The 20,687-nt window shown below is 40.6% G+C and overlaps 1 protein-coding gene across 1 annotated transcript in view; it reads left to right on the top strand.

Moving 5' to 3' along the window:
• The first annotated feature begins 7,558 nt into the window (after nt 1–7,558).
• The window catches only part of LOC133425439 (inactive dipeptidyl peptidase 10-like), a 92,333-nt gene continuing 79,204 nt past the window's right edge, over nt 7,559–20,687 (top strand). The window contains exon 1 of the mRNA XM_061716294.1: nt 7,559–7,618. Within this exon, the coding sequence (XP_061572278.1) occupies nt 7,559–7,618 (60 nt within the window). The remainder of the gene's footprint in view (nt 7,619–20,687) is intronic.

The raw sequence follows: 20,687 nt of genomic DNA, 5'->3' as shown, positions 1-20,687 counted from the left end.
GAGACTGAGAACAACCACAAAAGCATTATGGGATAATGACATGACACAAGTAGCAATACACAGAAACAACAGGCGTGCAACATGAAGACAAACCTCAAAACAAGGAGACAAATTGTCCCAAAATCACTGCAAACATCAATAAGAGGCCAAAACACGCACTAATATATGAAGAATAACAATAAATAATCACACAGAACAGAGACAGGCAACCACAACCCGTCAAAAAGGCTACAACACCAAAAAGAACAAAGCAGAAGCATCAAAGTAAAGCAAAACGACCACAAGGAGACAAAATTACCACAGAAAAACGCAAATACAGCTCTAAGTAATCTCAAAGCTGCAAGCTGCAAGACTTCCAGCGATACTTGTAAGGCTGCTTCATCTAATGGGAGGAGACGCAGATGTTTGAAAAGCTGCTTCAAGGTCGGTGTTTTCCAACATATGGATCAGAACCACTGAAAAGCTACACATGGATGATGTTTGGGGGGTTTCTCCGGTTCTCCCGACACCGTTTACGAGGCTGACGCATTCACTCGCTGGTGCTACTGCCCTCATTTGGCCCGGAGTGGTCATTATTACAGACAGTGCCTTTAAAAAAACAAGACTTACGACTCGGAGCATATAGAGAGAAAAAAAGAGACTTAATCTTAAATACAATGAAACATGAAAAACAATGAAAAAACAGGAGCCATGACCAAAGGACAACAATCGAACATAAAACGTAAATTAAAGCAGCGATGAACGGGCCCTCGCACCCTTTTGCACGTTCAGGCTGCAGTGGAAGCGCTTGTGTGACTTGCATGTAGATTCATCAGGACTGGACATTTAGCGGATGACACCACCCAAGACTCTCTATATCAAACCATTCAAAAGTTATGGCAGTAGTAGGAAGTAGGAACTATCAGATATGGACCAATCAGAAGAAGGATGGGCGCCCTTTTTGGCGTCTTTCGTCGCCACAGTAACGCTTTTGACTGAGAAAAGTAATGCGCGGCGTCGCAGGATGGAGATGCACATTTTGATGTATAACACACCTGGGTGCACGTTACGGTTCGGGCCGTATTAATGGCCGAAGAAATGGCATAAATTGCTCCAAAATTACACGATTAATTCAAAATGGCCGACTACCTGTTTGGTTTGGGCCATGGCGCCAAGAGACTTTTCTCTAAGTTGCGACATGATACAGGTGTGTAGCGATTTTCGTGCATGTACGTCAAATCGTATTGTGGGGCTTGAGGCACAAAGTTTTCTAGGGGGCGCTGTTGAGCCATTTTGCCACGCCCATTAAAGCAAACCATGAAATATCAAATTTTTCGCCAGGCCTGGCTCGGTGCAAAATTTGGTGACTTTTGGGGCACGTTTAGTGGGAAAAAAGGCCCTCATTTCGTCGGAAACAATAGGATACAGATACAATAGGGCCTTCGCACTGTAAGTGCTCGGGCCCTAAAAAATGAAATCAGTTAAAAAGAAAAAATACCAACAACAAATACACACAAAATAACCACAAAAGGTCAGAAATCAACCAAAAACACACAAAACCAAGTAAAATTGTTTCAAAAAGATGATTATTGACTTACACGGAAAACAGCCACAAAAAAGATGTAAAACAAGCTGAAAGGAGCAAATTAAACCTTAAAGAAACCACAAAGCTCAACTAAAACAACAGTGACCACAAGAAATCCGGCTTGTTTCCACAAACTTGTGCACATTAATGTCGGGAACAAAGTACAAAAGCAATTCCTCATGTCGGGACAGTAAATGCGGCTCATTACGCACCGCTCAGCTTTGGAAAAGTGTGATTTTTATATTGTTATTATTACTCCCGCCTCCTGCACAGCTGCTCTAATTACACATGTTTCACTGTGATTGCTCCCATTTCTGTCTCCTTTGATCCAATTTTTAGTAAAAAAAACAACTCAAAATGAACTAAAGCTACTTGTACTAAATGCAGAAATGATGAAGATAAATGCGGGAGTTGGATCTGCGGGATCGATGTTGGATTGAAGCTCAGACGGCGTCTGCCTGCAGGGAGAATATTTACATTCCAGTCTGCATCCACACATCATCAACGCCGTCAGCTTCGTGAGGAAGACAACATCTTACAGGAACTTCTGCTGGTTTAATGATCCTTCCAACTTGCAAACCTTTAATTACATTTTCTCAAGTAATTACGGCAGCAGAGCAGCTTTTTCCCACAATGCTGTGTTGTAAACGATTAAATGATGATTGATGGTGCTGGCTCAAAGGAAACTGCGGTTTGTGACCACGATCGCAGTTGCGCGTGGCGTGGGCTGTGAGCGCTCTTTAAAATATGAGGTATAATAACAGATCATAACACATTTATCATACAAAATAAAAAAAATAAAAAAAACAATCCTGTGAGTTTGTTGTTTTATGCATAACTGATCTCTTGCAAAACTCGATACAGAATCACAGTTAATGGCTCGGTCTGAAGAACAGACTTCTAAATATTCAGACTTATAGTAAATAAGCAACTGAACTCCAACAGTAAGCCAGATTACATTTAATAAGGGCGGTAAATAACTAATTTGCTTGATGTCTAATTCCAGAAACCCTCATGAATCCCATGTTTTAAATATCAGCAGCCCTTTTACTTTACAAGTAGCTGAATTCCTCATGATATAGATTCAACGGGGCGTCAGAATCACTGCCGGGAAATGTTACTGACGCACAGAGCCGGTTCAAGCCATTCTGGGGCCCTGGGTGAGGTGGGGCCCGTCACCTACCCACACACACACACACACACACACACACACACACACACACACACACACACACACACACACACACACACACACACACACACACACACACACACACACACACACACACACACACACACACACCTCCTTCCCTGTTAAATCCTACAGTGAAACGTCTGTGGGCCTCTGTCTTCCTTTTTAATGCACAGCTTAAGTCTAAACATTGAATTAAATAAATTGTTTTAATGGTACAATCACAGATAAACATGTGCAAATCTGTGTGTAGGCCTGGCTAAATTAATGTCTTCATTCAGAAATTAGAATATAAATAATTTTGTGAAAAAATGAGTTCATATGGGTATAAACATGATATATACATATGAATAAAAGATACATGAAAGACAGTTAAAATGCTTAAATATGGGTAAAATGTATTCAAATGTAAGACTCATATTCTTACAGTTCAAATATGACAAATTAAGTGCAATTAAATGATTATAGTTTGCTTGATGTGTACATGAGCCAGACTCAGCCTAACTCTATTACCAACATCATGTGTCAAACACTGTTGCCTTTGCTTTCATTAGATGTATATTTAATTGATTAATATTCAGTTAAAAATATTGTTATACATTTATAAGCATAAATTAAAATTGCTCTAATTAACTAGATTAACTTTGTAAAACCTTTCTATAACTCTCAGTAAAATCATTCAATTGCCTTGTCAAAAGTGTCAACGAATGAATATAGAATTTATAGATAAATAATTAATAGATAAATTGTTTAAAAGTGTTCATTCCATTTCTATTTATACCTCTCAGCACCAAATAGCAGCACAGGATTACATAATGGCTGTTTTGGGATAATGTGGGTGAAATACCAAAAAATGACAACAGGGGGACTAGAGAGCAAAAAGTGTGTGAAATCGCCGGGTGGTTTTCAGGGGCCCAAACTCATATTTGTCCAAAAGTGAGAACTTCTGAGAAAAACAGAGTATAGCATCTAGAAAACCTCAGGAGGTGACTGCAAAGAAAACAAAGTGAGGACCGGGCAAAACGTCCTCACTTCCCAAAAAAGACTTCACTCTGGTTGGTTAAAAACTTGCATCGGTCCTCACTAAGTGGTAAGTACAAACTCACACACACACACACACACACACACACACACACACACACACACACACACACACACACACACACACACACACACACACACACACACGGCGCTGAAAACTATAGTCTAACTCAGTCCCATCTTTGATACAGCTTAAAAAACACACACACACACACACACACAACCTCAAACATTAATGGACAACAGCTAAAATCATCAAATGAAATAACATAAATGAGTTCAGATGAGTATTTAAAGGTCCTAACAGCTCCCACTACCTCAAACAAACAATCTGCAGAACGTGACAAAACATAAAAATAACAACAAATGGTTTATAATTCTAAATAAAAATGTTTTTGAATGTACTTACAGTATACAACTTTGCAATCTGTATCAGATACTGTATCTTACAACTACACTCCTGGCCACATGGTCACATGACCAGATTACGGTGCTGCCGTAGCGTAATCGTGTTTACAGTGGGACACTACATACTAATGAGGAAATGCAGTATGCAGATATCAAACTACTCGTGCCTACCAAGCGCAAACATTACAACTTTCAAGTAACACGATCTTGCAGTTCCTCGTCTGACCACTAGGGGCTCCAAAAGTGATCCCGTTGTTCTTATAGTCTCTGATGTCGACGCGCTTAAATGTACAGTGGCCGACAAGGGCCAAACGCACTGCAACGGCCTAATGCGTCTCAGTTAAGGAAAACGGCTTCAAGTACAGAAACGATTCAAATTCCCAAACTCAAAAAGAGGAACGTGGTGCAAATGAAAAAACGTGCTGCAAAAAACAAAGACAAATGCAGCATCATCAAACGTGTTGCAAATAGAGAAACGATGCAAAGAACAAAACGATATAAAACAAGAAACCATCTTGAAAAGAAAAACGCTTCATAACCGGTCACTACAACCGGAAGTGCTCCAAACCTGCAGGGGGCGCTGCTGACTGAACCACAGTGTTTACATCCATGGTTTAAATATACAGAATCACATTACCGGAACGGTAATGTGATATAATGTGGTTTATATCACTGTACAACGCTGTACATTATGAGACGTTTCTTTATTATATTTTAACGTTAGAGTCAGCTGTTCGGTCTCTCTCTACATCTGTGTGTCTGTCCATTGAGCTGTTACACTGAGAGCGCCCCCTGCAGGTTTGGTAACCGGTTATGAAGCGTTTTTCTTTTGAAGATGGTTTCTTGTTTAATATCATTTTGTGCTTTGCATCGTTTCTCTATTTGCAGCGTTTGATGATGCTGCATTTGTCTTTGTTTTTTGCAGCACGTTTTTTCATTTGCACCACGTTCCTCTTTTTGAGTTTGTGAATTTGAATCGTTTCTGTACTTGAAGCCGTTTTCCTTAACTGAGACGCATTAGGCCGTTGCAGTGCGTTTTGCGCTTGTCGGCCACCGTATAAATGCGCTGAGCTGCTGCCATCCCACTGGTCGATAAGATGTTTCCATCAATGAGCAAACAAACAAACAAACAAACCAAAAACAAACCCCCCGGTCCCAGGCATGTTCCAGGAACCACAGCCTGTGCTGGGAACCGGGCTCCTGCAGGGAACCGGGCTCCTGCAGGGAAGCAGCACTTCATAACCTTTCACTTTTTATGTCCTGTGAATGGGAATCCAATAACAAATGGGGCAGGTGAGTATTTCTAATGAGACCGACTGCAGGAGAGCGATTACAGTCCACAATAAATATGATTCGTGGCGCGGACAAATGGGCGGATCATCCAATATGAAGCAGGGCTGTACATTTTTAATGTCAACGGCAGTTGAAATGAATTACAACAAATCTGGAGTGGGAAGAGTGGAGATAAAACAGGTATGGATATGAGGCTCGGCCCTGGTGAGATTCATCAATGTTTTACGTCCCACCAGGAACTGGATTATGATCCCCACTTGAACTTCATCACACGGGTGGATAGATGTCTAATATTTAAATAAAAATCATGCAATTACACCAGACAGATGTCCAGTGTTAATTACATTTTAAAAGACTTATTCAGAAAGCGATGCAGCGATGTGGGTTTTGGGCCTGATTACAGCGAGAGGACTGGCGGCTCTTTGCCGTCATGCGGCAGCACGAAAGCAACCTTGACACGTTTACTGAAACACAAGTGGGTGTATTGTGCGTGAGGCTGTTTTCACTCAGCGCACGAGAACGTGAGAAAAAGAAAAATCAGCCAAAGGATGAATCCAAATGCCAAATTAATTTTCCGCTGAGAGAACTTTTTAACCCTTGTACTGTCTTTGGGTCAAAATGACCTAATTCTCCTTCCTTCTTCCCTTCTTCCCTTCCTTCCTTCCTTCCTTCCTTCCTTCCTTCCTTCCTTCCTTCCTTCCTTCCTTCCTTCCTTCCTTCCTTCCTTCCTTCCTTCCTTCCTTCCTTCCTTCCTTCCTTCCTTCCTTCTTTTCTCCCTTTCTTCCTTCCTTCCTTCCTTCCTTCCTTCCTTCCTTCCTTCCTTCCTTCCTTCCTTCCTTCCTTCCTTCCTTCCTCCCTTCTTTTCTCCCTTCCTTCCTTCCTTCCTTCTTTCCTCCTGCTCTCTCCTTCCTTCTTCCCTTCCTCTTTTCTCGCTTCCTTCCTTTCTTCCTTCCTTCTTCCTTCCTCCCTTCCTTCTTTTCTCCCTTCCTTCCTTCCTTCCTTCCTTCCTTCCTTCCTTCCTTCCTTCCTTCCTTCCTTCCTTCCTTCCTTCCTTCCTTCCTTCCTTCCTCCCTTCCTTCCTTCTTTCCTCCCTTCCTTCTTTTCTCCCTTTCTTTTTCTCCCATCCTCCCTTCCTTCTTTTCTCCGTCCGTCCGTCCGTCCGTCCTTCCGTCCTTCCTTCCTTCCTTCCTTCCTTCCTTCCTTCCTTCCTTCCTTCCTTCCTTCCTTCCTTCCTTCCTTCCTTCCTTCCTTCCTTCCTTCCTTCCTTCCTTCCTTCCTTCCTTCCTTTCTTTCTTTCTTTCTTTCTTTCTTTCTTTCTTTCTTTCTTTCTTTCTTTCTTTCCATTCTTCTTTCCTTCCTTCCTTCCTTCCTTCCTTCCTTCCTTCCTTCCTTCCTTCCTTCCTTCTTTCCTCCCTTCTTCTCTTCCTCCTTCCTTGACCTGAAGACAGCACAAGGGTTAAAATGCGTCTCGGTGCAGCTTTCGGGGCCACCTGAGCGACAAACATCAGGCAGCTCCTGAAGGGTCAAAGGTTTCACCTCGATACGAATCGGTTCATCGGCGCGAGTCCAGAACCTTTTTGAACGCCGAACTCGCCTGCAAAACCTTTGCCTGGAGCAACATTTGCATTCTGATCAACAAGCTTCTTGGTATGTGGGAGGCATTGGCAAACCTCCTGGTTTATGAACTGTCTGTCAGCAGCGTGTGAAGCAGGAGATGTAGTTGCTACTGAGGGAAAGGAAAGCAGAGAAGGCAGAGAGGAAACAGAGGTGGGGGGTGGGGAGGAGTGTAAATGTGTAGAGATCATTAGGAGCCGGAGAGAGAAAAACAAAGGAGGGGAAAACAGATTATGTATCTAAATGTGTTGCATCTTGCGAGGCTCCGGTAGCGGCGAGGAGGAGCTGCATTCCCAGCGCAGGAGCTCTGCAGCCTTCACATCTCAGCATTATCAGCAGCAGCAGGGACTGCTGCGCTGAGGGAAGTCGGAGGAAACTTGTCCGGATCGCCTCGGATCTCGGTGGTTCTGTGGTGGAGGAGCTCTCCCCGAAGCCGAGCAGCAAACATGAACCAAACTGCATCCGTCTCGCATCAGATCGAGTACCAGTCCAGCAAAGACACCAAGGTAAGACCCATCCGGACGCGGATGCTCCATTCTCCATCTTCTCTCAGTCTTGGTTCTCCTCCTCAGAGTTTTCACACTTTTTTTTTTCCTCTTCTTTTTGAGCATCACAGAATCACACGACACAGAAGATCTGTTTATTACGGCTGCCAGGCTGTAAACTGGCTGCTTTATTTTTTGATTTTACATTCAGTCTGGAGGCAGCGCGGCGCCGCGCCACAGACCGCCTTCAGAAGATGAATGCTGAGCTTTTTCTTTCTAAAAACCATCTTTCATGTGCATCTGTAAAATGGAGAGAATAAAACTTAACCCACGCTCTAACCGCATCTCCATTTCTCTCCTGAAGAACCTATTGCTCACATCGCTGTTTTCATTTTGAATTACCTGCCAGAAATTCCCTTTCAATCCCGTCGCTCCGTTTCATCCTTCCTGTTTAGCCCTGAAGTCTGGTTCATTCATCTCAGCTTTCATTTTAAAGCAGAAAGGCTGAAAACTTTCTGTACAGTCCACTTTCTCCATCAGGGCTAATTACACAAGTCAATGTTGCAGTTTGGCTTTGTTACAAAATGATATTGATCTATGCTAAAACCACAAGTGTGTTTTAGCTGTAAAGAGTTGCTGTGATGACATTAGTCGCTCTGAAAACCTGTCGCTGAACATTTTAATGCCATTTGTCTCTGCTAAAATCAGCATCCTGTTTTCAACGCTGACGTCAAGACAAAAGTAGGCGATGCTGCAGTTCCTCGATTGACCAATAGGGTCTCCACATCATGGATCCATGACAACTGCATGGGGGTCACATTTAAAGCACTGCATCAAGTAAAACTATATGAAGCAATACATTATCTTTTAAGTGGAGCGTGATCTTTTGACTGGCTAAGTTAAGCTGGTAACTAGCTGGCGCCACCGCTGCTACCAGCGCTTACGGCTGTGAATAAAGACCTAAGTGAATTCATATTTTAAAGAGTTATATGATTTATTGTGCTTTTGATTTAACCAACAGACCGCCGCGTCTTGTTCTGGGTCGACCTGAAGGGGTATGAAGCTTAGCCGTTAGCAGATAGCTTCCCTGCTGGGAGACGGCTGATTAACGTCACCCAGAACTCCACGTCACCCACTGGTGCTCGGTCAGAACCGCCCCAGTCCTGGGGTCAAACGTTGTTTAGGTTGAGACGTCCATAATGAGGGTGGAAGACCCAAATCTAATCAGAACCACGTAAGGTAACATGAGTTAGCAACAATTCAATTCAATTCAATTTTATTTATATAGCGTCTAATACAACAGATGTTGTCTCTAGACGCTTTCCAGAGATCCAGAACATGAACATAAACCCCCGAGCAATTATTACATAAACAATGGCAAGTAAAAACTCCCCTAGTGGGAGAAAAGCCTTAAGCCAAACAGGGGCAAGAAAAACTCCCCTTTAGGAGGAAGAAACCTGGACCAGGACCTGGATCCCAAGGGGGGACCCTCCTGCCGAGGGCCAGACTGGGGTGGACAGGGACGTCAGCAGCACACAACAGGCAGGTGGAAGCAGCAGCAGGATGAGCGGGGGTGGGGGCCGCAGGTCAGCATGCAGCTCCCGAGGCTCCGGCCTGCAAACATGCACAAAAGAGAAAAAAGGGGAGCCAGCACAAGAAACTACAGGAACGATGGACAAAAATGATAGCTATGAAATACTTATAATAAATAAAAATGGAAATGGAGAAGAGAGGAAGGGAAGAGGAGAGGAGAAGAAAGTTGAGAGGCACCACCCAGTGGATCATGTCGGTGCCCCCCTGCAGCATAGGCCGATAGCAGCATATCTACCACCAAGCCTATATTTGAGACTAACTATTATAGTCTTGTTCTATAGCTGCAACTATGACTACTGACTCTAACACACTAGAGTTTACACTACCTAGAGATTTACCAACACCAGCTAGAGGTTTACTAAACACTAACTATAGGCTTTACTAAACAGAAAGGTTTTAAGTTTAGTTTTAAAGGTGGAGGTGGTGTCAGCCTCCTTAACCCAGATTGGAAGTTGGTTCCATAGTAATGGTGCCTGATAGCAGAACGCCCGCCCTCCAAATCTACATTTAGATACTCTAGGAACTACGAGTAAACCTGCAACTCTGAGAACGGAGAGCTCTGCCAGGAACATAAGGCACTATCAGGTCTTGCAAATAATGCAGAGCTAAGCCGTTTTGGGCTTTATACGCAAGTAATAAAATTTTAAATTGGATTCTGAATTTTACAGGTAGCCAATGGAGCGACGCTAACACTGGAGAGACGTGGTCTCTCCTGCTGATTCCTGTCAGCACATCACTGGTTTATGTGATCCAAGCTAACTACGCCAACTGTTGGTAATGGCGGTAACGGGACCAAAGTAGGAGTGGCTTAGCTGACTTCCACGTTCCCTTGTTCCTCCCATTTTGGGATGAAATATGATGTTTAGCTTTTAATCTTTTGTGTTTGTTGTTTTTTAATCTCCTAAGAGATCCACATGTGTGGACATCACATGTTGAAGCGTCTAAACAATAATACTGAATTACGCTTAAGAGGGGCCGAAGTGATAAGAAATAAAACTACCAAACAAGGTCAGGCCTTCGGGGGTTAAGGGGGCACGACTAAGGTGGCTGTAGCGAACGCACACATAAGCATTGTTTTCTGTGTGAATTGATTTATTTTACTTTTAACGGTATGGACAATTGAGTGAAATATTCTTGTTTGTACGTGTATAATTTTTATTTTGAGAGCATTAATATTTTGTGTAATAAGTTTCAGTTAAGCAATTCATATATGGGAACATGACGGTTTCGGTGATGAATATTTGCCACTGTGTATTTTGTTTCAGTGTTCACGGTGGTCTTGGGCGTTTGCAAGACAGAATATCCTGTAATAAAACGTTTACAACCATCAGTCGGAGCGTTGCACTTTCATCAACCAGTTAGAAAAAGTTGGGAGCAGCTATAGTGGCCATAGGCCACATCTGACCCTGGTGCCCTGATTACTCCAACATTTCAATTTCTACGTAGAGGCTAAACCCGGGTGCAGGAAAAGTCGTAGTTCATAGATTGGCCGCGAGGGGCTGGCTCCCAAAAAAAAAGTCAAATCTCTGTTGATTTGGTTTTAGACACAGGCCATAATCCTTCATATGTTAAAGAGAACTAATTTTGTTGTGCTGTTAATTTTACCGAAGTTGTGGGTTGGCTGGAAGCGCCAGGGGCCTGAAGTTTAGCTAAGAGCCGGAGGTTTGTGCTGACGGAGCGTCAGCTGAATGCAGCAGTAGTTTCTAATATTACCTTAGAGAGGGGATGCCCATTTGCATCATGGTCCTGTTCAGTGCCAGGGGAGATGCTTCTCAAGCACTCATCACAAAGCCTGAGTGGCGTCTGCAGACTGATGCAGTCTGGGAGGTTTGTGGGCTCGGTGATATCAGACAGGTAACCAACCACTTTTTATATTTTATTCATCATATTAAAAGCCAAATTAACGACAAATGAAATTCACTTATATCAATTATTCAGCATAGAAAAGGGAATTCAACCTGCCGCCTGATTAATTAATTTTTTCCCGGATCAACATCGATACTCCATGATCAAAGTGCTGCTGTGACTTCAGCGACCTCCCCGTGTTTTAGTCATTGATATTCTAAGCCAGAAAAACAGTGACAGCAACAAGCTCCAACATTAAAGCGCTTCATTATCGCCTGCAGTTTATGCAAAGCGGTTCTTAGCTGTGAGCAGATCCCTCAGACAGGGAGGCCGACAGCCAGGCGAAGCCTAATCCTGCCCATCCCGTGCTGCTGCCGCCCCGGCAGCCGGACGGCAGTAATCTGCCAGGAGGGAGCTTTGAGACGGAACAGACACAATTTATGCGAAGAAATCATGTTTTTTTTCCTCCAGGTATTTTTTCATATGCATGCCTGGCCCATGCTTGTCTACGGAAGAGTATTAGGGCCAGGCAGGAGAAAAATACAAATAATATTTTAGAGGAGGAAGATTTTTTTTTCATTATGCACTTCGAGAAAAAAGTCGAAATGTCGAGAAAAAAGTCGAAAAGTCGAGATTAATGTTGAAGTACAATTTTGAGAGAAAAGTCGAAATGTTGAGAAAAAAGTCAAAATGTTAGAAAAAAATCTAAATTTCGTGAATAAAGTTGAAATGTGGAGAAAAAAGTCGAAAAGTCGAGATTAACGTTGAAGTAGAATTTCAAGAAAAAAGTCGAAATGTTGAGAAAAAAGTCGAAAAGTCGAGATTAATGTTGAAGTACAATTTCGAGAAAAAAGTCGAAATGTCGAGAAAAAAGTTGAAATGTTAGAAAAAAATCCAAATTTCGTGAATAAAGTTGAAATGTGGAGAAAAAGTCGAAAAGTCGAGATTAACGTTGAAGTAGAATTTCAAGAAAAAAGTCGAAATGTTGAGAAAAAAGTCGAAATGTTGAGAAAAAAGTTGAAATGTCGAGAATATTGTTGAAGTATAATTTCGAGAGAAAAGTCGAAATGTCGAGAAAAAAGTCGAATTGTTAGAAAAAAATCTAAATTTCGTGAATAAAGTTGAAATGTGGAGAAAAAAGGTGAAATTTCGACTTTATTCACGAAATTTCGACTTTTTTCTCGAAATTGTATTTCAACATTAACTTTGACATTTCAACTTTTTTCTCGAAGTGCACAATAAAAAAAAATCTTCCACTCTCAATTTTTTTTCCTCTTGCATGGCCCTAATACTCTTCTGTACTTGTCTCATCCTGCCGCTTCACAAAAAGTTTCAGAACATTTCTCACTTTTAAATGTCTGTCTCCAGACCATCTGAAATTTCTCTTGGAACAGGATAACAGGTGGAGAGGTGAGCAGAGCTGCTTCTCCTGGCAGGTGAGCACTAGCACACTTCTGAGCAAAGAAAATGTTGGGCGTTTTTGCACAAACGCTCAGACAAGGTTTTGTAAAAGAACGGGAAGGAATCTAAAAGGTGGATTCAAGGAAGCTCTTGATAAAAGTGTAGTAACAAACCCCCACAGATAAAAGCACAAGCGGTAAAATTAGCGTGTTTTCTGCGTTGACGCTTGCAGCCTCTAGAGTTGAAATCCCAGCGTCGGAGCATTTAGGCTGAAAGTAACCATGAAGTGGGAAAGTCTCACTTGTAGGTACAAACGAATCCACTGCAGGAAACTGCCTGGTTGCTAGGTTACAGCTAGTTTGTTTGAGGCGGACTTGGATGCTGATGAGAAAAACAAATCTATGAATAAAGAAAAATGGATGTCTTTTGATAAATAATCTGAAGTAAACAGAGCAATTTTACAGTTTCAGAAAATGTATTTTGAAATTACAAACAATCAATTTGTCTATAACAGTTTGTAAATTATAATTTTAGCATAATTATAAATACATTGGGTCATTTTATGTACTTCTCATTCATTGGCTTCATTTTTAAAAATGTTGTTTCTTTTAAAAACCTTTTTTTTCATTTGTTTTGATTATGGGATGTTACAGAAGTCTCAGGAATTCACCAAATATGATACATCAGGCATTACAGGGTTATCTTACCTTACTTATCTTACTTTCCCCCTCTTTTTATTCCCCATCCAGACTAGTAGGAAAACTAGTTTTAGGAGAAAGTCTTTGATTGTCGCGAGCTAGGAGCCGTTTACTTTAAGGACCGTGAGCAGGATCACCTTCACCAACTCAAACTACTGCAAAGAATTGAGATAACTTCAATAAAACAGATCTTGAATCAAACTACTGCAACGTGCTGCATAATGCTAACGTCTGTCTTTTCCTTGAGTTCAAGTACACGCCCTCTGTGATGTCACCGAAGGTTCCTGAGGAGCTTGTGTGCAGGTCTGGAAAGTTGGTTTGGACACACACACCTTATGTCAATCATAGTTAGCCATTTTGGCTGACTCAGCTAATGCTAACATATGATGCTGATATATATTACTTTACAGTCATTCTGATTAACATCTGTCCAAAAATCCTCATTTCAAGAAACAACAAATGAAACGTGGACTAGCAGAGCTCCCCTGGGACCCCCGGGGACCCCTGGTGACCCGGTGTTCTGCCAATTTCTGCGGCTTTGCCAAAAAATGCTACCTAATTGGTTTTCTACCTTTGTAGAGGTACAATTTTACTGTGTTTTACTCCCTAAACCACTTCCTTTCCCCCCAAGTGGTCCGTGTCGCTTGCCAGGCCGTCATTGTAAATAAGAATGTTCTTAATGACCTGCCTGGTTAAATAAAGGCCAATGACTGAATGAATATCAAATAAAGCGATAGAATAGTTTTTTTCCTTTTTATCGTATAATGTTCACAAAGTGTAATGCAATTCATGTCATGGGTCGTGTATTTTGAAGGATCAATACTCAACATCAACATCCCATATTATCAATTTAGCGTGGCAATCAAACTTTGAAAATCGACTGTGCGCATGCGCAGAACCACAAAGTAGCATTTCTCGGCAGGTAGCAGGGATTGGCAGAACACCGGCTTTGCAGCCTGGTGCACTCTGAATGATACGCCAACATGATGGGTGTAAATCCGGCTGCAGGCCAGAGGAGCTGCAGCTGAACATTTGAAACCGGACCGGTTGAGCCTGAACACAGTGGTCAGCTGAGGAGCTACACTTTTTCCTACTTCCCTTCTGGCATAAACCTGATTAGATCATTGGTACAATCGGGATTCGAACCCCACAATACGCCGGAAGTTGTTCAAGCTTCCCTGGATTTACAATCACTGACTGTGTTTCCATGCATCAATAACCCTTTTAAAACCCGAATATTAGCAATAATCCGAATTTGCACGGCCATGTAAACACCAATAACCCCTTTGAGTAACCCCAATTTGCTCATATTCTGGTTTTTAAAAGCCCGAATATGAGCCCTGGGTTACTCCTTTTAAAACCTGAATATTGGGTCATGTAAACACCAAACGGAATATCCCCATCAAACGGAACAGGAAGTTGTTTTCTGCACATGCTCTGTTTGCAAGGAATCCTGGTCTTTTGAGTCCAGGAAGTTCTTATAAACACGGAGAAACCAAGACCAGGAGGAGACTAATCACTTCCTAAATGTAATGAAGGATATGAACATTTCTGCATTGACGGTAGAAAGTACCGAGATAGAAGATTTACAAGAAGGTGAGAGAAAAGTTGCGCAAAGCAGCATTTGTTTTGAATTTGGATACAGGAAGAAGAAGCAGAAATGACGGTAATTGTGTCATGATGTTCTCCGTGCGTCGCTGGTTTGATCCAGATATCCTGAATGATTAATTACCATGTAAACGGAATATTCTGAATGTTTCAGTAACCGGAATATTAGCAATAACCAGAATTTTGACTGCATGTAAACGTAGTCATTTAGTTTAAAGTTTGGGAAGTTGAAGGTTGAAGTTGAAATGGTTTTTCTCATCCTTGAGGAGATAAATAGCTGTCTGAGTAAGTAGCGTTAAAAAAATAGCGTCCTGAGGGTAAACCTACAAAACCCCTCCATCTTTTCACTAACTTTGGTTTAAAGGGGCACTTGTTTCTGGTCTTTGTTGTGTCACTCGGAGCAGCGAGCGGCTTCGTCCCCTCACGTACATACTGGTCCGTCCAAAGTATTGCTGGAGTTCACGGTCGCGATATTTAAAAAGTTCTGCCCTGGCTTGTTTTTCCATTCAAGGCTTCACATGGTGAGAAATGGCACCACTCGGCACTTTAATTTCACTTGGCACCAAACTACTTTGTGGTGACAAGTAAAGTGAGAGCTTCATCAATTTAGTTGACAGTTTGTGGCTATCCTTAATTACTTTGTCAGCACTTTTAATACTGCATAGATAGATACTTTATTGATCCTGGAGGGGATTTATTTTATTTATTTATTCATTTTAAAGATTTTAAATCACTTTTTACTTTAGTGACCTCCACTTTTGAGGTGAAGTGATAAAATGTTGACTTTGTAGGATAAAGCATTGCTTTTTGTTAATTATACCGCGACTTAATGAGAAGAAAATTCAAATGACTGTAAATTTACTCAAAATTAGTGAATGTACAGTTTCCCCACCGCCTCCATCGCCTCCCATCTTTCATAAAAGCGAGCGTTTTTCACCTGAAACCGCTCAAAATGATAGGGCCGAGGTGAATTTCGTGACCAGGAAATTTCACTTTGTAGCCATTTCAAGGGAACTTGGGAGGATCTAGGTCTTGAAAAGACATTTAGGACTGATTTAAAGGTAAAATATAGCTTGTATGTTCCTGTCACGGTTGGTCAGACAAGTAGCGTTCAAACTAGGCATCAAAGTCAGACCTTTGAACAATCAGAGTAGGACTTTATCCTCCAGGAAATCCAACTTATCTCATTGTTGACTTCATGAACATCACACCAAAATAAATCATAATTTTAAGCCTCTGACAAGACTCAATAATGTCAGTCCACTTAAATCAAGGTTTACCTTGCAGATAAACCAAGGTCATTTTGACTATGCAAGTGTAAAGAAAGTGCATAAAAATGAGTTTATGGCCTGGGCTTTCATAAATATCTAAGTACAAATTGATTTCTATGGAAGCAGAGATCATAAACGCTCCTCCTTTTGCATCGCTGTTTTTTTCCAGGTGGCATTTTTCTGCAAGCGCATATCCCATTCTCACACACTTTACTGATTAATGTCGCTTCGGTTCATGATGAAAGATGATTTACACGCTTTACCATCCAATAATAGACCTCAGGTTGCTCTAACTAACAATAAATTGAGCAACTTCCAGATCAATTCAGCTCAGATTTCCTGGATATTTTTATTTCTTGCACCATTTTCCAACCTCTAAAGAAGTGCAGCGTTCCCTCCAGTCAGAACTGTCGTCATCATAAAGATACGAAGACGTACGAATAAGTATATTTGAAGATAAATGGTGGTTAAAGTTCTCCAGTTATTCCCGAGGATAAACTTTGTAAACTGTAACTGGTGTAACTTCAACACAGTAACACCATCTCCTGATTTATTTTCTGAGAAATGACTTCATGATGAGTTTTATGGTCTTTTGAAACCAACAGATTAAGAGTTTAAAAGTAAAACAGCTTCTTTTTGCTTCGGTGTTTGGGATTTTCATTGATTAGTGATAGGAAAACACAGATTCACTGAAGCTAAAACTGTAACATCCACAACATGTTGCGGTTGATTTTTATGACGCGCCCAACAAACATTTGAACTTCTGGGTTGACGCCAACAGGGATGTAAGAAAAACTGCAGTTCCTCCACTGACCACTAGGTGGCTCCAAAAGCGAGTCCATATCCTCAAGCCTCCATGTTCAAATGACCATCTTTGTAGCAGAGATAAAATATTTACTTTTATCCTGCATCAGTTAAACTATGCAAAGCAATACATTTATGTATTACTGGGGGCGTGGTCTTTATATTTTAACCATGCTATCAACTGTTTTCCATTGGCATCACTTTAGCTACTTGCTGCTTTGCCCGGTCTTGACTTGTGGTAGAAAACAATTCACGATGCATTAGGTCACGTGACCCACGGATTGATGCAGAGCGGTTCTGAAGCCCATTTTTCTCCGTATGCAGACATGTTTCTCCGGAAGCTAACAGGGACACGCCCACTATATGTCAATCAAAGTTACGTTCGGCTACCAGCTCCTTCATCCAAACCCTGCAGAATATCTCCAGAGCTGCTGGCAGACATTTACAGCGGGATAAACCGCTTAACATGTTCTCCAAGGTAAAATGAAAAATTCATTCAAATTTGCCGACACTTCTGTTGACAAGTGCGCTAGCATGATAACAAGAGATGAGGAAGTGATAACGACTAGCCATTGGCTGAGGCAACTATCAATCAATCATATTAGAAATTAATTCAATGCTTTATATAAATTCTTCTGACAAGGTACAAAAAAGAATTCACCCCTGAGAGTTTTCATGGATTTGAAACCAAAACATTGAGAACCAAACGTTTTTTTTTTTAACCAGCCTGTAAATATAGAATAGAATACAATACAATACAATACAATACAATACAATACAATACAATAGAATACAATAGACTTTATTGATCTCCCAGAGGAGAAATTCAATTGGCAGCAAAACACACACGCTCAACGGTTTATACAAATACACATGAAAGTATGACAAGGTATAAAAAAGTGTATCCTTAAAAAATTTTAATAAAAATAACCAATAAATAGCTCAATAATTAAAAAAAGAGCAATATAAAATGTAGAAAAATGAGCAATGTACAAGAGAAAATAGTAAACCCAAAAAACGCATAATATTTACATGTGCAAAAATATGTGAGGTATTTAGCGGGCGAAGGTTATTGCACTTTTAGATTAGAGTTTATTTCTGACTCACCGTGGATCATCAGCATCAGGTCCAACAGGTCACAACTCTGCTCTGCTCGTCCTCGTCCCAGTTGAATGTTGTTGCAGTTGAGACATCTGAAATGAGGATGTTCACACAGATTTGAACGTATGTTAATATTTGTCACAGGAAGCTTGTCCAGTTCCTCTAATACACCCTGAAAAGACAGAAATGTTGTTTTGGGCCAGAGAGAAACCGTCCTCTCTAGGGATGGGCGGTATGGACCAAAAAATGTATCACGATAATTTCTGGCATTTATCCCGATAACAATAAAAATGACGATTAAAAATATACCAATTCAACTCCAACTTTGTAACTATAAATCTATCACCACATTCAGTCTTTGGAGCCCCAAAATCACTGCTCTAAAAGATACTAAATACTACTAAACTACACCAATTACATTGAATTAATAAAAAACAATTATGCCATGTTTGTTACACAAAAACGTAATCAACAGGAATTTATCCTTTTTTTCTTTCTTTCTTTCAGGCTCATTTCTTTCTTTCTTTGTTTCTTTGTTTCTTTGTTTCTTTGTTTCTTTGTTTCTTTGTTTCTTTCTTTCTTTCTTTCTTTCTTTCTTTCTTTCTGGCTCATATCTTCCTTCCTTCCTTCCTTCCTTCCTTCCTTCCTTCCTTCCTTCCTTCCTTCCTTCCTTCCTTCCTTCCTTCCTTCCTTCCTTCCTTCCTTCCTTCCTTCCTTCCTTCCTTCCTTCCTTCCTTCCTTCCTTCCTTCACGTACGTTGTGCGTCGATTTAACTCAGAACGATATATCAGCTTTACACAAAAACGTCATCAACAGGAATTTATCGTTTTTACCGCGAGATGATAAATTCTTACCGTGGGGAATTTTTTTGACGGTTTATCGTGAACGGAAAGCTGTGCTGATGTCATGAAAAGCCGCACAGACGGATATTTTAAATCAGATGCATAAAAATTATTTCTATTTTGAGTTTTTGTTCTGGTTTTACTGAGTCTGCATGTTGGTTGTTAATTTTAAAGCATTTTACGACAATCAATATTCAGCTCCCTTTCAAACCAGACAAAACTGGCATTTAAAAATGTCTCTCCTCCGGCTGTTTTTTCTAATATTGATTAAACCATCAATTTGGGGGGAAATCCAGCCTCATGAGGCTCTTGTCTCATTTTATTTCACAGTTTAACAGATGAGAAGAGAAAATACTCCTGATTTAGAAGTTGAACTGAGATGGATTTTTAATTTTTCCTGTATAAAAGGATTTCATTAGCAGTTTATCTTAATTCAGTCTCTTTTCACGTCCAGAGGTTTTGAATCAGAACAATTAATTGAGCCTATTGTGTGAAAGCAAGATAACTCAGGCTCATCGAGTGTAAATATGAAATGATTCCTGTCTGATATTTGATTTTATTTGAAAAATGAGGCCATACCCACGCAAAAGGTTCAGATATTTAATTTAAAACCTACTTCGTTTCTGAGTGAAATCTACAAAGCTGCATATTTTCTTTTTATTGCAGCGACTCTACGATCCACAGCTGATGCAAAGAGTCGGCGTTAGTGACAAATGAAGAAAATGTGGAGAGTGTTATCTCGTCATTATCGCTCCCTCTCCGCCTTATAATTTTCACTTGCTGCTGTGATTGTGCTGGTTGTTGCTAAGTAACTTGTTATTCTGGGACATTTTTATTATATACATCTCAGTTAAATCCCATTTGCTCAGGGTCAGATGAGTGGGAGTGTTTGTACGCTGGAATTTGCAGTGAGTCAGTTGTAGAAGCAACAAGCCTTCGCTTTACAATGAAAACACATTGAAACATGACAATATGTTCATTTGCAAAGCTGCGGTTGATGATGATGATGATGGGCTGTTTGTATCTCTGTTATTATGCTTGCACTTATTTCTAAGCATATAAAACTGTTTATTTTAGCAGCCAGACCAGAGGTCACAGCCACTTACAGGGATTAATGTCATGTCTCCAACCAAGAGGTGACACCTTTTTTTAGGAGACAATAACAGTTTTGTGAATAAAGTCAAAACATATCACAATTTAAAGAAAGATACAAAGAAACATTATATTCACAATACAGATGCGAATAAACATGTAGATATGTACATTTATTAATATATGTAGATATATAGATGTATATTATGGATATAGATATGTTATATGTAGGTATGTACATAGATATATTGAGTTATATTATACGTACAGTATTTGTGTATCTATATCTCTATTAATATATACTGATTTATAGTTATATGTAGATATGTCGATATATAGATTTATAGTAATTTTTATGTATATAATTGGAGGTAAATATATAAACCAGTCTATATATAGCATATCTACTCTTATATAGTTATTCAAGTATATTGTTATACCATTACTGTCTATTGTTCTCTATTATGTAGTATTATAGTAAAGTAATGATAATGTAATACCATGCATTATAATTACTTGCTGAGCGTTTTGTTTTGTTTTCTTTTGTTTGCCTTGATTTGCTTTGATTTTGACTATATTTATATATACATATAATTGAGTATTATATCACTGTATTGAACAGTTATTGAAACTCGTCTTATTATATGTAAGAATGTACTGGATGTAAGATTCAGGGTCGCCCCCGTTGCTAGGTCTCCCCCGTTGCTAGGTTACCCCCGTTGCTAGGTTACCCCCGTTGCTAGGTCGCCCCCGTTGCTAGGGTCGCCCCCGTTGCTAGGTCGCCCCCGTTGCTAGGTCGCCCCCGTTGCTAGGTCTCCCCCATTGCTAGGTCGCC

This window comes from Cololabis saira, chromosome 24 (assembly GCF_033807715.1).
Source record: "Cololabis saira isolate AMF1-May2022 chromosome 24, fColSai1.1, whole genome shotgun sequence".
Lineage (NCBI taxonomy): Eukaryota > Metazoa > Chordata > Actinopteri > Beloniformes > Belonidae > Cololabis > Cololabis saira.
The sequence above is the reverse complement of the archived record's forward strand: the minus strand, read 5'-3'. Positions and strand labels throughout refer to the sequence as shown.